The 23,975-nt window shown below is 32.5% G+C and overlaps 2 protein-coding genes across 3 annotated transcripts in view; both read right to left on the bottom strand.

Annotated features, from left to right (window-relative positions):
* The window catches only part of LOC136990394 (gamma-taxilin-like), a 325,532-nt gene that overhangs the window by 44,941 nt on the left and 256,616 nt on the right, over positions 1-23,975 (bottom strand). The window lies entirely within an intron of this gene.
* LOC136990363 (DDB1- and CUL4-associated factor 6-like) overlaps positions 1-23,975 on the bottom strand; it is a 69,801-nt gene that overhangs the window by 17,858 nt on the left and 27,968 nt on the right. The window contains exons 7-11 of the mRNA XM_067288756.1: positions 23,245-23,405; positions 19,658-19,723; positions 12,279-12,384; positions 2,693-2,950; positions 1,962-2,265 (exon numbers count right to left, since the gene is read on the bottom strand). Of these exons, the coding sequence (XP_067144857.1) occupies positions 1,962-2,265; positions 2,693-2,950; positions 12,279-12,384; positions 19,658-19,723; positions 23,245-23,405 (895 nt within the window). The remainder of the gene's footprint in view (positions 1-1,961; positions 2,266-2,692; positions 2,951-12,278; positions 12,385-19,657; positions 19,724-23,244; positions 23,406-23,975) is intronic.

Below are 23,975 nucleotides of genomic sequence, written 5' to 3'. Positions count from 1 at the left end.
ATCCATCCAAAAACAATTGGCAAAATCCGAGGCAATTATTTCCATATGAATCAATGTAAATCCAATTAATTCGTTCTAGACACTCCAAAACACACATCAAAAACACATTTTATAGAAAATTAATATAGCGTTAAATACTAAATAAGAAATTAATATAAAAGACTAATTAGCATAAAGATAATTAGCATTAAGATAAAAGCAATGGATTGTTTAAATAGACACGCAGGGTAGGTCTTGTAGAAGTTAGTTGGACATAAGTTTCTAGCCTATATCGCCCCATAGTAAAGTATGATGTAATTGTCATGTAATAGTAGTTGTATGCATTTATGATGGTTGTATTGTGAGGAATAATGCCTTTCAAGAGGTCTGTTTAAGGGTAACTGGCCCCTATTCAGGCGTTACAGGCATGGAGAAAACCCAGAAAACTTCATGTAACCAGTCCATCCTGGCTAAGCGTGAACCCACGACCAAACTCCCAGTGTTAAGGGAATGGAACCGTTGGCCAATGGTGGGCCGTCGCGGGGTAATGCTGACAGAACGAGAAATAATGCCACACTGAGCCGGAAAACACATGGGTCGCCATTTGTTTTTGCAAAATTAGCAGCGAGGTCTCTTGAGCACGCCGACAAAATCCAAGGCAATCGACGAAAACAGACAAATTTTTCGCAAAAAAATATCAACGAAAACCGAAACCAATGATAACTGAGGTATTACTGTATTTTGTTTTAGCAATTTATGTAAAATGATTTTCTCCCTCTAGTGTTTGTGATCAAACGATATTTCTTTATTCTAAAAAAAAGTTTTTATGATTGACAATGTTTCTTGTTACCATAAAACTGTATAGATTTGAATATTGTTTTTATTTCATTTAGAAAAATTCTATACAAAGCCTGAACAGATTATTAAGGTGTATTACATTTCAATAATATAATTTTTGAAGTCATTTTGCTATTTAAATATTTCCTCAATCTTAACACAGAGACACAGTCTAAAAACCTTTTACAGTGTTGTATACAGAACCATCGAACATTTTTGGCCTCCACTGAGGCCTTCTTCAGGTTGAGAACTAAAAGTAAGAGTTATCCCCCCACAACCGCCAGAACAATGTATTCCGTAAAATAAATAACCTGCGTATCGCGTCCATCAGAGATGATAGGTTTGGCAGGGACTTGGTATACATCGGGGCAACCGTTCGTTCCATGCAAAAACGATTACATGAGCATCAGGCGGACCTCAAAAACAACAGACACACCACGGCCCTTATGACGTTCGTTTCTGACCCGGAAATTCGGGCAGACTTCCCGAGCACAAAGTTAATTTGGCATGCCTTCCGTTTCGATCACATACGGCATCTAGAGGCGTGGGAGATATATGAAGCCAGCATCAAAGGCACTTGCATCAACAGTAAGGACAGGGACGCAATCGTGCATGCGTGGCAATTCCTGTTCGAGGAATTCAAACAGTCCTGAGAGGAGGGGTGAAACGCAACATGCAGGTTATTTATTTTACAGAATACACCATTCTGACGGTCATGGGGGATAACTCTTACTTTTAGTTCTCAACCTGAAGAAGGCCTCGGTGGAGGCCGAAAATGTTCGTTTGTTCTCTATATAACACTGAAAGGTTTTTAGACTGTGTCTCTGTGTTAAGCACTCTAGTGTTACTAGAAGACGTTGTTATTGCGTTCCTCAATCTTGCTTCTAGTTCATAAAAAGGCAAAAAAAAAATTTAGTTTTGTGATATTTCTTTACTGATTTTTTAAAATCAGAAAAGAATTATCTTAAGTAATGTTTTATATACATTACTTTTTGTAAAAAAATAATAAACAAGCAATAGAACAATTAAAAACATTGTATATTTGAAATAAAATATAACAAACAAAAGAAAACAAAATTCTAAAAATTTGAGTTTTTCTTGCATCTAACACATCTTAACCTAAAAACAATAAAAATAAATCTTACTTTTCAATTAAATCTTTCCTTCTATTTGATAATTCATGCTCTAAATCCTGTAAACTTTCTTCTATTGCCTCTTTCTCAAGTTTATGTTCTTCATTTACTACAGTCATAGAAATTGCAGATGATGAATGACTAGATGAATCAATTTCGGTGGACGGGTTATTAACTGATAATTGTTGATCAGACTGCATTTCAGCAGGCTCTTCATCCTGTTTAGATTCATTATTGCTGTTTTCTGAAATATTTACAGTGGTTGTATCTGAAGCTTCTACGTTGTTATTTGTCTCTCTTCTGTCAGATTCAGAATCTAAAAATAATTTAAAGTACAAAAACAAAAATAATTATCATCATAAGTGTGATTAAATATTTACATATTTTTAATTATTTTTGGGCATCAATTTGAAAAAATTGTAGACCTATAAATTCCCACTGTAATCTGCAACAAGCTTCTGATGCATACTGAAAGTCACATTATTTCAATTATAAAAAATTTTTCCCTGAAAGGATAGATAGATGAACAGCATGACTATTCCAACAGAAAAAGTATGATGTACAGGGGCAAGCCACTAATTTGAGATGGAAAGCATATATTTTATATTAAATAAATTAAAAATATGTTTAAAAATTGCAGCCCGGCATTGTGTCGCTGTCAGAATAAATATCTGCTCATTCTCATTTTAGATTTAAACATACTACTTAAAAATTAATATTTTCACTTAATTATTATTCCTTACTTTCTTGATTAGCAGACTGTAATTGCTGACTATCATCTTGTTCTATATCATCATCAGAAGAACTATCCCCATCACTAGCTGCATGAGACGATGTTCCAGAAGAATGCGAAGACATAGATGGTGACATAGCTGACTGTCGTTGCATTCTAGATGGACTATTGAACATACGAGTTAGAACATCAGACATTCGTTGCATCAAACTAGCATGGAGGGATCTGGACTGCTGTTGGCCAGTAGCTGTTGAAATGTTCGGATTGGCTTGGTAGATTACAAGATACAATTTATTATTCGGAAGAACTTTGTTAAAAAAAATTTTTAGTATAGTCAAAACTACAAAAATTATAGAATTTTAACAATACAAAAATCTAACAAAAATAATTAAAAATGTAATATTTTGCTAACGATATTATTATGTTGGATTTAGTGGGTTATACTTGGTTGACACTGGTTGCTGTGTGCTATGCCAAACCAAAACAAGACAAAAATTAAGTGTATCAGAATGTGTCTATATTCAGTAATTTCCTAACAATATGACAAGTATTCAATATAGTGGTCTTCTGTAGTGTGATGTGTGTTTTTCTATTCAACTGTAATGTTCACAGGTTTTTTGTGTAGTGTGTGTGGTATGACACCTGTAGAGAAGAGAATAATAGATACAATAAGCACCCTATCCATCCTCCACAGATGCTTTATTTCCCAGGTGATTTCTGTGTACTTGCCAATTTTTTTCAGTGCATGAGTTTTGTACACTGAGTGTTTTGGGATAGGCAATAGGGATACCTGCGATGGAGTGCCTTTCAAGCCCACGATTGCTTAATGATGTCTATGCTTTTTATACATTGTCATGTCCATATGTTGTGAGTGTAAGTTTAATGGTGTGTTATTTGAGTCTGTTACGGTTACTGCTTTATGTTACTGTGATGTTTCTTGTTTTTTGTAGAAAAACTCTTGCAGTGTCTATATTTGTTTGTAGTACTATGTCAATCAGGCCACATCTGCCATCTTTACATGGAAGGGTTAATCTTTCTCTGGCAGATTTAGGATGATGTTGTTTATGCTTAGTAAATGTTGTTTTCGTTTTCTTTTGGAGTTACTTAAGGCCTGTGTATAACTACAAAAGAATAAGTGAGTACTTGGACAACTGTATTGCTTTAACTGTGTTTTGCATTTAACTGTGTTCTGAGAATAGTGTTTAACCTACTTTAGTATTCTTTAATCAATCTTTGCTTCATTTGTGCATGTTCTGTTAGTTTGGCCCATTGGAATCTTAAATACTTGAAGAACTTGCCCTCTTCCATGATTCAATAACATCTCCATTTCTACTTACAAAATCTCCTTTCTTCCTTTTTCTATGTGAAGTGTTTTGCATTTGTCTAGACTAAACTCCATTTGTATGTCTTTGGAGTATGAATGTGCAATTTGTAGGAATTGAGTTGTTTTTGTGTGGACGCATAAAGTTTTAGTTGTCCATGTATGGACATGAAATAAACAGTGTAAACATTTACTAAGCATAAACAACATCATCCTAAATCTGCCAGAGAAAGATTAACCCTTCCATGTAAAGATGGCAGATGTGGCCTGATTGACATAGTACTACAAACAAATATAGACACTGCAAGAGTTTTTCTACAAAAAACAAGAAACATCACAGTAACATAAAGCAGTAACCGTAACAGACTCAAATAACACACCATTAAACTTACACTCACAACATATGGACATGACAATGTATAAAAAGCATAGACATCATTAAGCAATTGTGGGCTTGAAAGGCACTCCATTGCAGGTATCCCTATTGTCTAGCCAAAAGCAACAGTGTGACTGTGTTGCTTTTTCATGGCTGATATTCTAACCATGTTGTGTGTTGTTTAACACAATGGGTTCAGGCCACATCCGCCATCTTTACATGGTACACTGAGTGGTTTGGGATCTTTACATGGTACACTCTAGGCAGAACCAGAGAGGACTCAAGGAATCTCATTGAAAAATTCCCTGCCAAATGAGTATTTGGTTTGTTTGTATGAAAGTGTTATGAATCCTGAGATATAGTGTTCTCCAGTGCTGCATAATATTTTGGAAGAATGCAACGAGTGATGGATGTATTTTGTACATGTGTAGAATATGTAGTAGCCAATTGTGTGGAACACTGTCGAATGCTTTTCTGTAGTCTATATATGCCATGTGTATGTTTCTGTGTTGTTTGTGTGCTTGCCGTAGAATGACAAGCTATGAGTAACAGTTCTTTGATTCCCGTGATTTCTACAGCAACCTTTTTGTTGTTCTGTAAGAATTTGGGTTCATCAACATGATTGTATATTTTGTTTGCGATACAGGATGTCAATAATTTATAGTGTGTTAGAAAACATGTAATTAGTCTGTATTGTGTGGGGTCTATGGTATTATTGTTTTGAGGTTTCATATAGGTGATGCCCTGAGTAAGAAATTTTGGCATGTCTTGTGGATTGATGATGTGTATTAGATGTTTAGCTATTCCTGGTGCAGTAATGTAAACTTTTTGTACCAGAAATTGAGAAAGTTGTCTACACCAGGTGTAGTCGAGTTGTGTGTTCTATTAACAGCATATCGGATGTTTATATTTATTTCAGCACAAGGCATAGTTGGTATGTTGTGCAAGTTTTTGTTCTCCTCCTCAATCCAGTCTGCTTCAGCATTGTGTGTGACAGCACTGGACCAAAGAAAAGACCAATAAGTTGTGAGTTCTTCTGTTGGTGTGCCACTGTGCTGTGTATCAGTGTTTGTTTTGGTACTAATTTGTCTGTAAAAGAATTTTTTATTGTTTGTAAATAATTTATTTTGTTGTTTTCGTAATGAACATGTTTTGTATCATTTGAGTCTACATGCTTTGGCTGCAAGTTTTTGTTTCAGTGTATCAATGTATTCTGTAATGTGTGTGCTGTGATGTTCATATTTTGTGTGTGTTTTGATTTTCTTGAAAATGTTTTTGAGTTGTTTCTTTAAATTGGGTGCTATGTTATTTTTAGTATATTGTGTCAGCCTGTCTAATTTCATTTATTTGTGTTTCTATTCTTCTTTGCCAGGTAGGCTTGTGATAGAATTGTGTTTTGTATATATCAGTCTGTGATTGTATTTTTGGTCCACAGTGTGTCACTATTACTGTGACTGCCACAGCGTAATGTATGAATGTCTGAGTGTGTAGAAATTAAATAAATGTAGTGTGGTAGTAAGCGAGTGTTTACATAATTTAGGGTTTTTCCTACTACCTCAGATATGTTGATTTTTGGTATTCATGATATTTGCATTGGATCTGTACCTGTATATTTCATAAGTGTTTCCTAAAATAAAAATGAAAACATATTAACGAAATCTATGTTTATGTTATCAGTGCTTATTGCTGGATTATCCTGACAGGTTATGTGATTTTCATTAATGTTAAATGTTTCTGTCTGTTGATGTATTCAATCAGCAGCCTGTTGTTTGATAAGTTTAAGTATTATTCGTGTATAAGGTTGTTGCGTATAATTGTTCTTTTTTGATCAAAAACTCTGTTTAGTGACAAGTGAAGTGAGGATATTGTTGTGTGAATCTATGGTGTAGTTGTTGTCTGTATGCTGTCATGTTTGTTTCAAGTTTTGTATGGTGTAATAAGTATGGATGATAAACTCTTTCATTTCCATTGTCCATTTCATATGTTGATGTGGTTTCCCAGCCTTTGTGGTCTGTGAATGCATTGCCACAGAAAATGTTATTTTTATTATAATTTTAAAATATAATAGTGTTCACTTATAACAAACCCATTTATAATGAACTCTCAGTTATAACGAACAAATTTTTAAATTATGAATGAAACACCCATAAGAGCATTGTTGTTTTTTTTTTCGGCTACAACAAACCTGTATATAACAGACTTCTGTACACAATGATCAATATTTGAATTTTTAAAAATAAAAGTCATCACTTATAACAAATTGAGTACAAAAAATGCATGACCTAAAATGACCTATTATGAGAAATGTTGCTTATTTTGGGTATTTTTGCTTTTAACTACTGTAACCAATTCCAATTTATTTATCTAATTTTTTCATCACAAATTTAAATTTTTATACTCTTTCTGTACCAGATTATTTACTTCACTAAGGTATTTTCTAAGATTCATCTACCAACCCATTAACAATGAACTTAGAAATTTACAGTGTCAAGGATTTTCATTTGTTAGTGCTGCAATTTACATTTTTGAATATTATTTCTGATCTGTTATTAACAGTTAAATGATTTTGTTCGATTTCCTGCCTATTGAACATTTGAAAATTGAAAGTATGTTTTTGATTGGCTAGAAAATTTCAACTGTAAATACTGTATTTCAAATTTGAATTCCAAAAATCAGTCACAAAATGTAAAAGTTATGCTGTTATCAGTTAGAAAAATTCCATTTATTGGCATTCGTTATAAAGAATAACAAACTGTGCATAATCTTGAGACATTGACTCCTGCCATTCGCTACATCAGAATTGTGAAGTACTGTGCATACGTCCTTGCGAAATATGACAACTAAGCACTAATCAGTGTACACAGAAACTTAAGTCATTTACATTACAGACTGAATATGAAATTATTAAAAGGTTGGAAAGCAATGTAAAGTAAAGCAAATTATGTAAAGAAATAAATATAACTAAATTGACAGTTGTTATCATTTGGAAGGTAATAGACAAAATGCTTGCAAGTTTTAAATGTGATAATTCAAATGCTAAAAACCTTAAAAAATCAGTTCTTGATAAATTAAATCAATTATTGTTAAAATGGTTCTCTCAACAGACTTAAAAACATGACTATTAGGGATGCTATATTGCAGTCAAAAACAGAAGAGTTAGGAAGCAAATTGAAAAAGAGTAGAGTTTAAATACAAGTAGAAGTTGGATTTAAGAGAGATTTAAAGAAGACATAGTATTGGAAGCCGAAAAATCGTTGGAAAAGCAGCTTCAGTAAACATGGACATGGTAAAAGACTGGTTGCAAAATAAGTGACCCAAAATTAAAGAAAATTTCCAAGATTGTGATATCTATAATGCAGATGAAACAAAACTTTTTTTATAAGCTTACACCAAACAGGACACTAAAATTCAAAAGAGAAAGCTGTGCAGGAGGAAAATCATCTAGAGAAAGAATTACTATTCTACTAGCAGCAAATTTTGTGGGAATGGAAAAGAAAAAATTGTTATTAATTGGTAAATCAAAAAATCCAAGATGTTTCAAAACTCGACGGCTACCAGTAAACTACAAATCTAACCAAAAAGCTTAAATGACCTCTGACATTTTCTGAAGTGAACTGTAAGAATGGGATGAAGAACTAAGAAAAAAGAAGCAAAAAATTTTATTATTGATTGACAACTGCCTAGTGCATCCTGACATCAAGAATTTTTGTTGCATTACACTGACGTTCATGCCACCCAATACAAGTGTGAGGCCCAAGCAAGACTCGAGCTCGTGTTAAAAATTTAATAAAAGTGTCAAATCAGGGAATCGAGCTTTTATTCTAATGCTCATAAAAACTAAAAGAAAAATGGGAAAGAATAAAGATATTTTAGTCAAGAGAGAAAAAATTATAAACTTTAAGGAGGAGATCTAGTGTGGGGATTATGTTTCAGACTTACAAGAATTTGGTCATAAACAATAAGTACGTACATGCAGGAGTTTCAAAGTTCCATTAAGTTCCCTTGATCGAATAGACATGCAGTGTCAAATTTGACCCTTTGTGGTCGGAAATGGTCTCCTGAATTCAAGAAACTGACCAATCAGAAAGCAAGAGATCCAGGGAAAAATTCTTTAAAACCCTCCATCTCGGGGACAAATTCAGACATTTCTCCATCTCACGTTGTGAGTTATCTGACTAGCCTTCAGTGTTCTACATATGAACAGTCCAAAGTGGAACAGTGAAGTTCCACTTTGGACTGTTTTTTCGACACTTTTGTTCGCTGACACTCATTGAAACATCATTTAGACTGATTGCCCAGGGGCCATCGACTCTATTACATCAACAATCTATAGAATGTAAGATTTAGTGTTAATAAACAGGTTTATTGGTAACTGCAGATGTCTGGGTCCTCACTACCATCCACCTTACATCTGATAAATCCTGACATTTGTTTATCCCCAATTTAGCAACTTCACACAAGTTCAAAACTGCAGCCTTTAGATCAAGGGGCTATATACAGCTTAAACAGCAGCTATCGGCAAATTCTCCTTTCAAAAATGGTAACTTCCATAAATAATAGCAAAGAACCATTTTCTATAAATCATCTTAATTCAATAAACTTCATCTGTATGGCATGGTAAAATGTATCAATGCAAGCAATAGCAAATTATTCTCAACACACCGGTTTTCTACAAACTAATGAAGAGTTTGATTCAGATTTCAAAAGTTTGTTGATTGAAATGTCGTAAACTTACAAATGATGAAACAAAAAAGGTGTTAAAGATGTGCTCCCGCTCCCATTGCAGTTACTGGATGCATTTTATGACTACAATTTTGAAAAATATGTCAGGATTGCAACAGCATTATTAGTAGGGAACTTTTGACTGATGATGACAATATAGTTTCAGTGTCTTCCACAACTGATGAAATTAGTGAGGATAAAGATGAAGATACAACATAAGCAGATGGTATCGATGTTCCAATAACGCCAATTTCTGAAATCTTGTAAAACACTATTGTTATTTGAGAATTTTTACAAATGCATAATACTCCACAGAATATTTTAAATAGTTTTGCTGAGGTGGAACTGTATATTACAGAATGCTATGCAACTAGCAAAAATTGACAAACAAAAGTAACAGAATTTTGTTTTAAATAACTATGTGATTTATATTGATGTTTTAACAGACAACTTCCTATGTAATAACTTGTTACATTTTATCTTCGAGACATTAAACTTTATTTCTTATCCGATATAACGAATATCAGTTATAACAAAATCAGTTTCAATGGCCCATATAGGTTCGTTAAAAGTGGATACTACTGTATTTTCTTTATAATTAGAATATTTTCTACTGTTTTAACAACAGAACAATTTAGAGTTATATATATATATAGAACTTATATATAGAAGGAGTATATGTAAAGCATATGTTTTGTAAAAGCATGCAACAGCTTTCTTTAAAAATTTTTTTATTTAATTCTATATTTTTGAAAGTATAGACAATAAGTAACTTATTTTATTAAATTGAAGCATTACAATAGTCTTAGAATTTTTTTTTTCTAATGCTTCAGACAATCAGGATGTGTCTTTAAATATAAGTTTATGTAGTCTTCAATATGTAGTCTTAAATATAAGTTTATGTAGTCTATCCCATGTTGAAATTTTTCCCGTTGTGTGTCATGCCATGTTGAATTTTTGTCAACGTTAAGCCTAATGAAAATTACACGCTTTTGAGAAAATAATCGTATTGTCTGAAATTTTTTTTTATTTTGCACAAACACAATATATATATTAATAAATGTAAAAACAAAAAAAAATATTATTTCAGAAGTTAGTTTTAATATAAAAAATACAACTAGCAACATCTAGTTTCAAAAACATTCCAACCCTGAAACGAGATATCTTGGGTCCACAAGTCAAGGTTATTACCCGAGATATGTCGGGAATACACGGGCATAATTATATTATGTTAACTAATTTTATATTAAAGTTAACATAAAGGTTAACATCCTTATAAAATCAAACTGAGTGGGCAAGAAGAAATTTTGGCATGATAGAAACATGTTATGCCTAGGGGCAACCTTGTGATGTGTGCATGCTTGCCAGTGAAATAATTGGTTATCATAAATTCATCTAAAACTTATTGAATTGGGACCATGCAATGGTGCATTTGTTTTCCAGCTAACTTTAATCTGTGAAAAGTTACAAAGAAGTAAATCTAACTAATTTTTCCTTTTCCAAGTGTGACAAAACAATGCTGAGTTGCCTTTCAGACTCAGGAATGAACCAGATTATCCTGATGATCTGATTCATTCCTCAGTAATGCATTCACATGACATTGAAAAGTTACAAGGAACTGATCAGTCAAACATAAGCCATGATCTAAGTATTACCTGAATGCATCTCCACAATCAATGATCTGGATTTGATTTTTACTAGATAAAAACAGTGCTGAAATGTCTCTAATCATATCTGGAAAAGAAGAAAGTGGTTAGATTCATTTCTTCATAATTTTCCAGATTAAATTTAGATGGAAAACAAGTACACTATTACATTTTTGTGAACATTCTAGACTTATTTCATGTATCATATGATCTGTTTGCATTTAAAAATTTTGAGATGAATTCAAGATGGCAGACATCTGACCCACCTGTACATTCATAAAAGTATAACTTTGTAAGATTGAAATAAATCAATCAATGTCATGTAAAATTAAAAAACTTATAAATAAATCAACAAGAAGATATGCATATGTTATGGACAAAGTGATTAATCAGGCATTATGAATACTGACCAAAAAGGCACGCAGTGTGATAAATATTGATTAACTTATCAAATTGACTGGTCATTATGAATACTGCTATCACCTAGTCTGGCAACATGATGATAAGAAGTTGGATCATCTGACATACACTAGCCAATCGGCACTCAGTTGCATGTGCATATCATGTTTAGTACCGAAATTTAAATTTGATTTTAAAAAACTCCACTTATTTCATTTAGAAATATTTATTTTTTGTGAATTATTTCAAAGTACTATTAACTGATATTCTTCCAGTAACTTAGAAGTAACTTTCATTTTTTACTCTTTCACTTTTTCTATCATTGACAAATACACCAATTTTGTAAAAATTTAATAGCAGAAAAAGGTGAGAGCAATCAACTCATTTAATCGATTGTTAAAGTGATTGTTGATATCACTTAATGATTCCTCCATGGGTGTTACTTTTGTCAAAAGAAAGATTAACTACTGGTCACACAAATTTAAAATTTGGTACTAAATGCAATACGCATGCACAACTAAGATGTAAGTTCTGATTGGTTAGCGTATGTCAGATGATCACTCCTCAACATATTATCATCACTTTGCCCAACTAGGTGGTAGCAGTATTCATAATGATGGGTCAATTTGATAAATTATTGAAATTTATTACAATGCCCAATTTTGTTGGTCATTATTCATAATGCCCATATTAATCACTTTGTCCATAACATATATATAAAATTGAATACATTTCATTTTCTTAAACTAACCATAATAATATACTTTTCCAATAAAATGCAAAGATTGAAGAGAATCGTCATCTTACTGTTTATTTATGTCAATCACACGAATTATTAAAAATTTTAGTATGTCTTATTAATATTCTACCTGATCTCCACATCCTGAAATGTTACCCAACAGAATTCTTTTCTATTTAGACTAATATATCAGGAGTGAGATATAGCAAAGTATCACTATTCGATGCTGACATAATGTACGTGAGCATTGAATAGTTGTATAGATAGAATAGTTGTAAGTGTTTATGTATAGGACAGTCATAATTATACATACACATACAACTTTAATTTATAAAAATATATAAATATAATCATGTGTGTTCTAATATTGCAAAAAGTATTAATAAAAATTACCTCTCATTTCACTTTCGGGTCTTGCATTGGGTCCAGTATCTGACCAATCACCTCTAACACGTAATCTTTTCATGACAGGTTTACCACCAGGTAATTTTGATGTTCCCTAAGAAAATATCTATTTTGAATACTGCAATGAAAATATACAAATATAAATAAAAAAGAGTATACATATTTGCTTTTAGGAGCTAATATATTAGAATTTATTGATGTTCTATCATACTTTGGGTCCCTTTACGAGTATAGATATTTAATCAATTGACACAAATGTACAATTTATATGATGGAAAATAGTATCAAACAACCTATTATCAAGTGATATTCAAATAATAATTATTATTAGAACATATGGTAATAATTATTATTATTGTTACCATATGTTCTGTTGTGAAGTCCTAGTGTTTCGAGACTTGTATAGCATATGTGGCATGACACCTGTGCAAGAAAGTACTACTGAATCAAGAACCTCATCCATTCTATACATATTCCTGTGAAGGAGTTCTGAGTATTTACTAATTTTTTCAGTCTATGTATTTTGTATATTGTAAGTACTTGGAACAGCTATGTCTACAATGCATGTAACTTTGAGTTTTAGTCAATGAACATGATGTCTGATCTGTTGTGATGGACTGTATTGTGTTATTATATCTCAATCACAGAAAACATCACAGACAAAATATTCTATGATTGTTTGAGATGTGTATATTTGTCGTATGGTTTCTGAGCATGTAGAAGTTTCTGTGTGTATGCAAGCTTTGACATACATTGAATATATTATATTTACTATTTAGTTAAGTAGTCAGTTTATGTTAAAAGCCTGCAATCTGATATGATATATTGTGTAGTTTCATGCATGATGTGGCATTTCCTACAAGTTTCATCTGTAAGTGTTGTTGTGTCTTAAAATGTGTTTGCTGTAATACCTTGTATTTTTGACCTGGTCCTGTACAATAGTTATGAATCGTTCTCGTTTTGTAAATGTTGTTTATATTTTCCGTTGGAGATGTTCTAATTCTGTGTCTTCAATGTAAACTCCAAATGAATATGTCAGTATTGGAACAGCATGTGTTAACTGCTTTAAATGTGTGTTTAGCATTCAATTGTTAGTGTTAAGTTTAATTTGCTGTTGTATTCTTTTATTAGTTTTTGTTTTATTTGTGCATGTTCTGTAAATTTGGCCTATTGGAATCCTAAATAATTGTAGATTTCACTCTCATCCATGGATCCAATGATCTCCATTTGAGTAAAATAATCATTTTTCTTCAGACTCCATGTTTAATGTGAAGCATTTTACATTTGTTTACACCAGTGACTCCCAAAGCAGGTACTACCACAACCCCTTGTGGCAGCAGAAAACTACAGGGAATGCTGGAAGGCAAGGAGCGGTAGGGTGCTAGAACACAAGAAAAACAAAATTTTGTTTTGAAACAAATGAAAAACCATATAAGAAATATATGCACTAAAAGGGAGAAGTAAACTGAAAAGTTTGAGGAAAATTGGTATAGACCAACTCAATTGAACATCAGTGAAATAAGAGAGTGTAATATCTAATAAGTCAGTTATACTATGCTTTTGTGGATGCTTACAATTTTATGTCATCCATGTACAATTATATATGTATTGTGTTGTTTTGTTTAAGGTTGTATCTATATTTAGAGATGTTTAACCTATTGGACAGTGTGTTCAAGGCCAGACAAAACCAAAGTGGATTTAATGCAAGGCATTTTCCAGGGAGATTTATTGTGTGTATTTAATGTGTCATGAAGTCTAAGGCATAGTGTTCTCCAGTATTGCAGTGTATTTTCTAAAATATAATGAATGTTAAATACATTTTGTGTAAGTATATAAAACTGATTGCATGTTGTTGAATACATTCTTGTAGTCTATGTATGCTACAGGTAGCTTTCAGCTTTCTGTATTTGTGTGTATGCTGTAGAATGATAGTATGCATAGAACAATTATTCATAAATTCAATGTGCTTTCTATAACAGCCTTTTTGTTGCTCTGTGAGAATGTGTTATTCTATTTGATGGTATGTTTTACTTTGTATGTTATGCATTAAGTTAATATTTTGTAGAGTATAGGAAGGCATGTGATTGGTATGTATGATCTCTGATGTTATCATTTTTGATTTCATGTATGTGATGATGCCCTATGTAATAAATTTTGGTATATCTTTCAGATTGCTGATTGTGTGTGTAAAATGTTTCTGAAGCTGCCATTCTACATCAGATACTGCTTGTAGGTCACTCTTTGCTTTGTCTCTCTCCACAGATCTTACTGACATCTGGAAACTTGTGCTCCTGCTGGCATTGCTCTGTGGTTCATTGAAACTATTGAGCTCCCTCAACAAGATGGTGACTAATGAGAGATCTGTTATTGTTATTTTATTTTTAATGCATTCATGCAAAACTATACTTTTTAAAATAAATCATTACGAAATCATAAACAAAAAACTAACATTTTTCTAAAATAACACTAAAGTACAGATCATTTGTTTTGAATTGCAAATATAAAAACTTTTTTCAACATGAAATATCCAGCATTTTTAATTTTATATATTACTTTCTTTTATAATGAATAAGAAATGTAATTAATTTTATTTAAATAATAAGTCTATGTTTACTGTGTTCTTGAAAATATTTCAAAATAATAATAATAAATTTTAATAAACTTAATGTATCACTAAATCCTTCTATCAATAGAAAAATTATGATTTTATTTTATAGATCTACACTCATATACTAAACTACACAATAATCAACTTTACAGAAACATTCAGAATTCATTCTATGTAACTTCAGTATTGACAGAGCTATATATATAAATGTGAGAATCTGGAGTTGAGAGAGAAATTTTAGTTATTTTGTTTAAATATTTATTTAAAATTAAATTATAGATAAAATTTCTATTATATAAAATTTCTGAAGTTTAAAAAGGAATTTCCTTTTCAACTGAAGGAAAACAACTCTGTTCCTCCAAAAGCAATAGCTAGTGTGGGACGTCTCACACCATCCACAAGACCGCCCGACTTCAATCATGCATTGAAAGCATGGAGGACTTATTTCTATTAATCTGATTGGAGGAAAATTTTGGTATGAAAGGAATTAGGTCACCTTTAAACAAGCTTTTTGCCAATGCTCTCGTCCCTCTCCTCAGTCCTTTGCTTATGTAAGATTTGCACTTGTGGTTCGACTCTCTCACTTGTTCTCCCATTGAGATGAGACAAGACAGAGAAAGGAATGCCTTGTCTCCTTCCAAGAGTTTCAATGTTCAACATCAAATATATAAGTTTACAGGTAATATGACTTTTGTAACTCTCTCATAGGAAAGGATTTATGCTTCATCTTATCTTTTAGAATCAGATATGTTTAGCAGTTTATTTCTTTAATATGTTATTTTATAGTATATTAGCATTTAATTCATTTGTATTATAGATTTGTTCATGGTTAATAAATACATCCTTTATTATTGTTTGATTTGATTAGTGCCTTAACTCCATCGTCAGCCATGTATCTCACATTATCAATGATTTAAACATTTCAGCAGATTTTTAACACACTTTCCACTTGTGAAAGTCAAATCGTGAGTTAGGAAGCAGTTGCATTGGTGTCAGGACTGTTAGAGAAAGATTTCTCCGATATTTCTTCCTACATTTCCATCCTGAATGTGGAACAGGGTTATACCAGAGTCCCTGGTTCTCACATAAATATTAATTATTGTTCAATAGCTATATTTTGGATCTATCTATTCAATGTTTATAAATAAAAATATGTAATAATTTAAAATGCCAAATAATATAAATTGAAGAGTTCTCTGGTGCATTAAATCAAACACAGCTAATAAACTATTGGAATGTTATATCAAAGTATATATAAAATACAGTGGAACCTTGCTTAATGAGTACCTCTCATAACAAGTAATTCACATAATGAGCAACGAGGAGAGAGGGAAGTCATGGATTGTACGCATGCCACATCAGTCTGTGTTTAGCACTCGTTCTGCTAGCATTTTAGTGTTGCCTGTAATCACATATTTTTTCAAACTTGTGTTCAGACATATTACACATAAATATCACAACCATAGCCCGATATATAATAAACATGCCAAACAATATGCCAAATTCTTGAGCAATGTGTAAAGGAGTCAATGTCCGATCATTAATTCTTGTTTTGGGGCGTTATTTTTATTTTGTTCTTTTCTTTTTCTTGGTTCCTTTTTTTTGTTGTTACGGACAAACTCCCAAGCACCACTGACCAAAAGAACAAAAAAAACGAAAATTTTTAACTTAGTTTGCATCGTTGCCCGATCCTGGAACATCATCCTATGTAAATTAGACAGTGCGGAGCTACACTGGATGAACAACTAAAAGCGGAACAGCCAGAACCATGAGAGAGAGCTTCAGGTGACCAAGGTGGTAAACGTCAGTGATAAGTTCGAGGAAATTGTGTTTGGCTGTACACTATTTATAGCTTGAGGAGGAGATAAAACGTTTTCTTTATTATGAGAAAGCTGTACAAGATTTTGATATTGTCTGTGGTTTGTGGAAATTATTAGTTTTAAATAAAGTCCTGGTCTGGTACTTGCCTCATTATTATGTAACCTATTGTTGTTTCCGAAAACGGTGAGTTACATAACTGGCGCCCGAACAGGGACCTTATGGGTCATAAGCAAGTTTTTTTTTTGAGTTTATTTCAGATCGAACCGTTAGTGTATTTGTTTTGTATGGACGAGAAAATAATGTCTGAGGAAGATTCCATTACTCGTGAAGAGTTCAGGACTTTACAAAACCAGCTGACAACGTTATCGCAGCAAGTCGCTGCACTGACGCAAAGTATGGCAAGTATCGCTTCTGCCTTATCTTTTAAGCAGGCGGAGCCGCCAGCCGAGAACCGACCCGATCCCAGGGAAGTGAGCCAAACCAGTCCGGGGGGAAGCATTCCCAATAGGCCGCCAACAGGTACATCTACTCCCCTCCCACCAGTGACACCAAATACCTCGGTGGTGATTGTCAATGCTCAACCTACGCCATCTAAAACATTTAACGGGACATCTGAATACCCGGCGGCCGACTTTATCCAAGATATGGAACAATATTTTTTCGTTAATCAGGTCTCAGCTAATCGTTGGGTTGATACAGCCGCCTTCTTATTAGAGGGTTCTCCAGCTAAATGGTGGAGAAACGATGGACGGAAAAGAGTAGGTAATAGCTGGCCTCTCTTTTCCCCTTTACTTAAAGAATTGTATTCTCCTCTTACAGACGAAGTCGCACTAGCAAAGAAATTATTCAGCCAAACGTATGATGGTATGTCTGGTGTCGAACAGTACATTTGGGACACTGTTCAGCTGTACCGTGCGTGGAAACCCTACGCCAGGGACGAAGAAATCGTCCAATGCATAACGACTCAAATGCCTTTAAATTTACGTGAGTATCTAGAAATTAGACATTGTTATTCTATTAATGACTTAGTGCGAACTGCCAAGGAGTACGAATTTCGGGGAAAGCCGACCAGTCACCGATCTGTGGAACGAACCGATGATTCGAGAGAAAGTTTACCTGAACGCGCACTAACTCAACCCCTTAGTGCGGAAAGAAAGGCGCTCTCAAACAATTGGAAGAAGAAAAGAAAGAAGAAACGGGTGCTCTCAAACAGTTGGAAGAAGAAAAGAAAGAAGAAACAGCGCTCTCAAACAGTTGGAGGAAGAAAAGAAAGAACGTATAATCTAAGACGGCAGCCACTCTCATATAAGGTGGGTACACCTGTATTATTAAAAACTCATCCAATTTCTTGTTCTCCCAAACGTTTTAGTGCAAAATTTGCCCCGAAATGGTCTGGACCTTATGAAATTTCCAAGGTGATATCGCCATTAGTCTACGAACTACAGGACCCCGCTACAGGAGCCAAACATGGACGACATCATATAGCAAACCTTAAGAAATACAACTTATTTCCAACCGTATCACCAGTTCCTCTTGATCAGACGTCACCAGCACCCCGACGACTCCGGCCCCGAAAGAAAATAGACTACCGACAGACTGCCAAACGGAGGTCTAAGAAATGAATAAAGAAAACAATAGCACCGATAATGGTTACAAGTTATTGTCAATCATCGATGTTAGGAAACTGTAAATCTCCTCCTCATCGACAAATATCTACAACAACAGCTTTATTACCAATATTACGGCACCAGGACGGGCACCTTTACTGGTATATAATATTTTTCAAACCCTATAAAAGAAATATCCAGTATTTCTTTTTTTTTAAGAGGGGAGGGGTGTAAAGGAGTCAATGTCCGATCATTAATTCTTGTTTTGGGGCGTTATTTTTATTTTGTTCTTTTCTTTTTCTTGGTTCCTTTTTTTTGTTGTTACGGACAAACTCCCAAGCACCACTGACCAAAAGAACAAAAAAAACGAAAATTTTTAACTTAGTTTGCATCGTTGCCCGATCCTGGAACATCATCCTATGTAAATTAGACAGTGCGGAGCTACACTGGATGAACAACTAAAAGCGGAACAGCCAGAACCATGAGAGAGAGCTTCAGGTGACCAAGGTGGTAAACGTCAGTGATAAGTTCGAGGAAATTGTGTTTGGCTGTACACTATTTATAGCTTGAGGAGGAGATAAAACGTTTTCTTTATTATGAGAAAGCTGTACAAGATTTTGATATTGTCTGTGGTTTGTGGAAATTATTAGTTTTAAATAAAGTCCTGGTCTGGTACTTGCCTCATTATTATGTAACCTATTGTTGTTTCCGAAAACGGTGAGTTACAAATGTAAAGGCTATAATTAAATATTAGAAATTAATTTATTTCGATTTTTATTTTTTTTTATTTTCTGAAAATTGAATTCTCATTCCAGGTTGGTTCATTCCGCACTAGAAGAAAAGATGATGATGATTCATGCTCCTTAATGTATATTATTTAATTTTCTTTGAATAAATGTTATACACAAAATATTTGAATATTTTTTTCAGCATGGAACGCATTATTGTATTTTACATTAATTTATATGGGAAAAATTGTCTCGCTTAACAAGTGTTTCGCATTACAAGTAAGATTCTGGAACAAATTATGCTCATTAAGCGATGTTTATTAAGCGATGTTTATTATGTTCATTAAGCGATTTTTTTTATCTATTACAAACACATTTAAAAAAAGTGTTTTGCATTATAATATAAAAATATAATGCAAAAAGAAAATAACTTAAAATATATAAATAATGAATAAATACCTAACTTTTTCAAACTTAATCATTATATTATAATCAATATAATGAATGTTTTGTTACTAATGAATATATATATTGTTAATCAGCATGAAATACAAAAATTCTGAAATTCTTACACAATAATCTTAAGATATAAAAACTTCATACTTCATTTCCATTATCTTTTTCTGCTGCTGCAGCACCAAATACTTTAGGTTCCTTTCTACAGTCATCCTAATTATAAAAAAAATATTTTATATTCAGAATACATATTATTCAGAAAGGTATACAAAAAATTTATCACAATGTTTAGTTGTAATTTATAAGTATTCTTAAAAAACATTTTTAATTACTACTACTATTGAATGATTATAATTAATGTACTGTATTTCTACTCAATGTTGTCTAAAGAATATTTAGCAGTTAAAATGCAATCAAATCACAAGACATTTATATAAAACAAAATTAGTACCAAAGCTCACTGCTATGACACTTTTGTGCTGTAAAAAAAAAAAAAAAAAAAAAAAAACAAAGAAAGGCCATTTTCTTTGCAGACATCATACATTGCAACCAAGAACTAGGTATAAAAGTGACCACTACAGTTGAATGTCATTCTTAATCATGGTTGATGGTCATCATCTTACCAGAACATGCACTTCTTGTAAAATTGTTTCATAAAAACAATCACAATGATATAGATGCATTTCAATAATTTTGCAGTTATAAGAATGTGCACTGAAGACTATTGACTAAGTTCTCAGAAGATTGGTCACTTAATTTGAAGAAACTGGGTATCTAAGAGTTCAACACAGTTGAGGGCACAAATCTGTCTCTTCACAATTATCACAACTATTGTTGAACAATCAATGAATAATGTTGCAGGCTCTAGAAATGTATGTGCAATGTTGCAACACTTGGGTGTTTCCAATAACCTACTGAGAAAATTAATGCATTATTATCCATGTAAGTTGAGCCACAACTAGCAATTGATTCCCTATGACAGAGAAACCCAATTTACTTGCATTAGCCTTCCTTTCCAGAAGGGAAGTGAAGGTATTGTGGCCACAAGATTCTAAAGAATGATGAAGCACATTTTCATCTCAATGGAACAGTGAACACATAAATGTTGCATTTGGGCCACGGAAAACAATCTTTTTCAGCAGATTCGCACATTCACCAAAAATTACAGTCTGCTATAGATTCATAGCAAATTTTTTTTTGAATCATTCTTCTTTGAAGAAGCTACTCTTAATGGACTTGTGACATGCTCTGTGACAGATGCTGCCTATGGCAATTTCTACATTAACAGTGGAATGTTGTTAAAGTAATTTTCTACTACCAGCCACTTTCTTGTCTGAATTTTAATTTGTGATTTTTGATTGTGGGGAAACTTAAAAAGTGTGGTTATTGAGGATACATTGCAAATTTGGCAATCTTGAAAGAGTATCACACTCCAAGAAGTATCACAGATGATCAATTATTCACTCATCGCACTCATCAATTAATCACTCACACCATTGATCAATCATTCACTACTTCAAGTTTCACACTTTCAGAATAAGAACCACTTTGAGCAGTATGTCCTACATCACTGAGTTTTCTGTAAAGAATAATATAAAATTTTTCTTCTTGCAGCACCAAAAGTACCACAGTGGTAAATTTTAGTACAGTACCAACTTTTTTTACAGAAATGTCTTCTACACATCCTGAATGTTTACCATACCAGATTTGGTTGTATTTTAACTGCTAAATATCACTCTAGATCAGCAATTCCCAACCCAGGGTACACGATAGGTTGTTCAAGGGTACAGAAAAAGTTAGTTATTATGGCAGAAAAGTTAATATATTATGTATCACATATTACTAGTATTAAAAAATTATTAGGTAAAAATTGTTCCTTGCAACAATCACAAACTATATTATACATTTCAAAATGCAAAAATAGAAATAAAAACTTATGATGCCAATTGTACAATGCAACAGATCAATAAATGTTGCGCAGTCGGTCAATGGTAGTGGGAATACCATTAAGCGTGATTAGTGATTATGCTACCAACGTTTGATGGTGGGTATGTTACCATTATTATTATTATCATCTCTCAACAATATCCCCACGTGTTGTTTGGAAAAAGTACTTTTTTAGTTTATAAAAAGTATTTTTTATTGTTAGCAAGGAAAAGGACATAGCTAGTTTCTCCAGATTTTCTCTACGAGTGGTAATTCTTTTCATTATTTATTCAGGATTTTTATTAATTTTTTATTGATGTCAAGACTATGACTTGTTTATAAAATCGTACTGCCTGCTGTGTTACCAGCTTAAAGGTATGAAGGAGTACATGTCAGAAGTTGCAATTTGGCACAGAGTATTAGGTGCCCAAATCATGCGTGCATAAAAAAAAACCAGATTTGTAGGTACTCAGGGAACTGAGAACCGAGTCAAAATAAAATTCAAAATGGTGACACTTTCTACAAATAGTCAGTGAGAGATTTGCGCATGCGTTGCTTGTTGGGAAGTTGGAAATGACATGGGGTATGCTAATGAAAAAAAGGCTGGAAACCACTGCTCTAGATAATTAAAGTAATTAAATTTATCATTACTCAGTATTTTACATATTACATATATCATCAGTTTTCAAATAATATTGTTTGCAATAAAATTAATTATATAAAAATCATTTAATATTATATTTCTTTAAATTATAAAATATATGTATATTTAAAACAAGTAACTTCAAAAAATTTTTAAAATTTAATTTGTTAGTTTTTTTTTAATTATATATTATATATATATTATACAGTGGACCTTTGTTATAGTGCTGCTCACTATACCGAGCACTCGGTTATAGTGCAGGCGATGTTTGCGATGCGATAAGCTCAAACATGTTTATACAGGTCCGTGCGGCATTATTGAGTAGTGCATTTTATTGTTACTGCGTATTGAGTAATTGTGTATGTATTGAGTTTCTGCATGTATTTTGAATAGTGTTTAATTATTGTATGCATCATGAGTAAAAAAAAGCTTACAATATAAAAGAAAAGCTTGACATTATTGCTAAAGTAAAGAGGTGAACTCCGTTACACCGTACCGCTTGGTATAACGCGGTTCACCTTATAATGCAGGTGTTGTTTCCCGCCCAACATGCATGTTATATCGGGGGTCCATTATATATATATACAGGGTGGGCCAGCGAAAACGAAACGGCAGTGTGTTCGTGTTCGTCTAAGCAAAGCGCTCAGACAGGTCGATTTTACTCTCGAGGGGACATCTTACGCAATAAAGTTTTTGCGATTCTGAATATTAACTAAACAAACAATTTTTTTCGAAATAAATGTTTGTTTAGTTAATACAAAATAAATGAGTTTTTAAAATTTTTTGTTGTCTGTTGTATTCAGAATCGCAAAAACTTTAATGCAAAAGATGTCCCCTCGAAGTAAAATCGACCTGTCCAAGCGCTTTGCTTGGACGAACACGAACACTCTGCCGTTTCGTTTTCGCTGGCCCACCCTGTATAATTAAAAAAACTAACAAATTAAATTTAAAAAATTTTTTGAAGTTATTTGTTTAAAAAAAATTATTAGCTAATCTAATAATTAATCAAAGCTTCACTAAGTTGAATCAATATAAAGTATATTGTAATAGAGAATTCTATTACAATCACTGTATAAAATCAAAAATCATTAATACCATGAAATAATTTTAAACAACAATATTCTTAAACGTTCCTAAACAAGAGAGGTATTTCAATATAACTTACTTTAACTTCAAACAGATAAATATAATCAGATGAATAACTAACAAGCATTTCTTCTCCATCTGGACTATAAGTCAAAGATGTAATGCGATGACTATGACCACCAAATTCCGGAACTGTAAAATGAGCTATCATTGCTTGTATGCCACTTCCACCATAATTACCTTTAAAAAAAGTTTTTTTATATAAAGTAATCTAAAAAATTAACTGAAGAATCAAGTTGTAATTCTGCAGATTAAATATATAATGTATTTTGTACGAGTACAATTTTATTTGCAAATAAAAAAATAATAAATTTCTTAATTAAAAAGAAAAAATTTTATAAAAATTGAATTGATTATCATCTTATTTACCATTTAATGAGTAATTTTAATTTTTATAAAAATTCTCTTAATTAAACTCTTCTTAATTAAAACTGTTTTTTTTTTTTTTTTAATTTAATTTTTAAAATATTGTACAGTCACTCCCCTATTTATGAACATTCAAGTTGTGAACTTTCTGACTTATGAATGACAGAATCATATGCCTAAAATTTAAATTTTGCATGGATACTGAAGTTCTCTTGCCACACATGGGGTGGCATTAAAGCTACTTTTTGGTCAGTAATATATAATAAATTTTTAATAAATAATTAATGTGGGCTTATTTTTATTGTGTATCATCATTTTTCATGCAAATTCTGAGGTTCCATCACCACTTATGAGATGGCGTCAAATTTGGCAACATTGGAGTAG

Source organism: Centruroides vittatus, unplaced genomic scaffold, assembly GCF_030686945.1.
Source record: "Centruroides vittatus isolate TY-2023 unplaced genomic scaffold, ASM3068694v2 scaffold_907, whole genome shotgun sequence".
NCBI classification, from domain to species: Eukaryota; Metazoa; Arthropoda; class Arachnida; order Scorpiones; family Buthidae; genus Centruroides; species Centruroides vittatus.
This window is presented reverse-complemented; position numbering and strand designations above follow the sequence as displayed.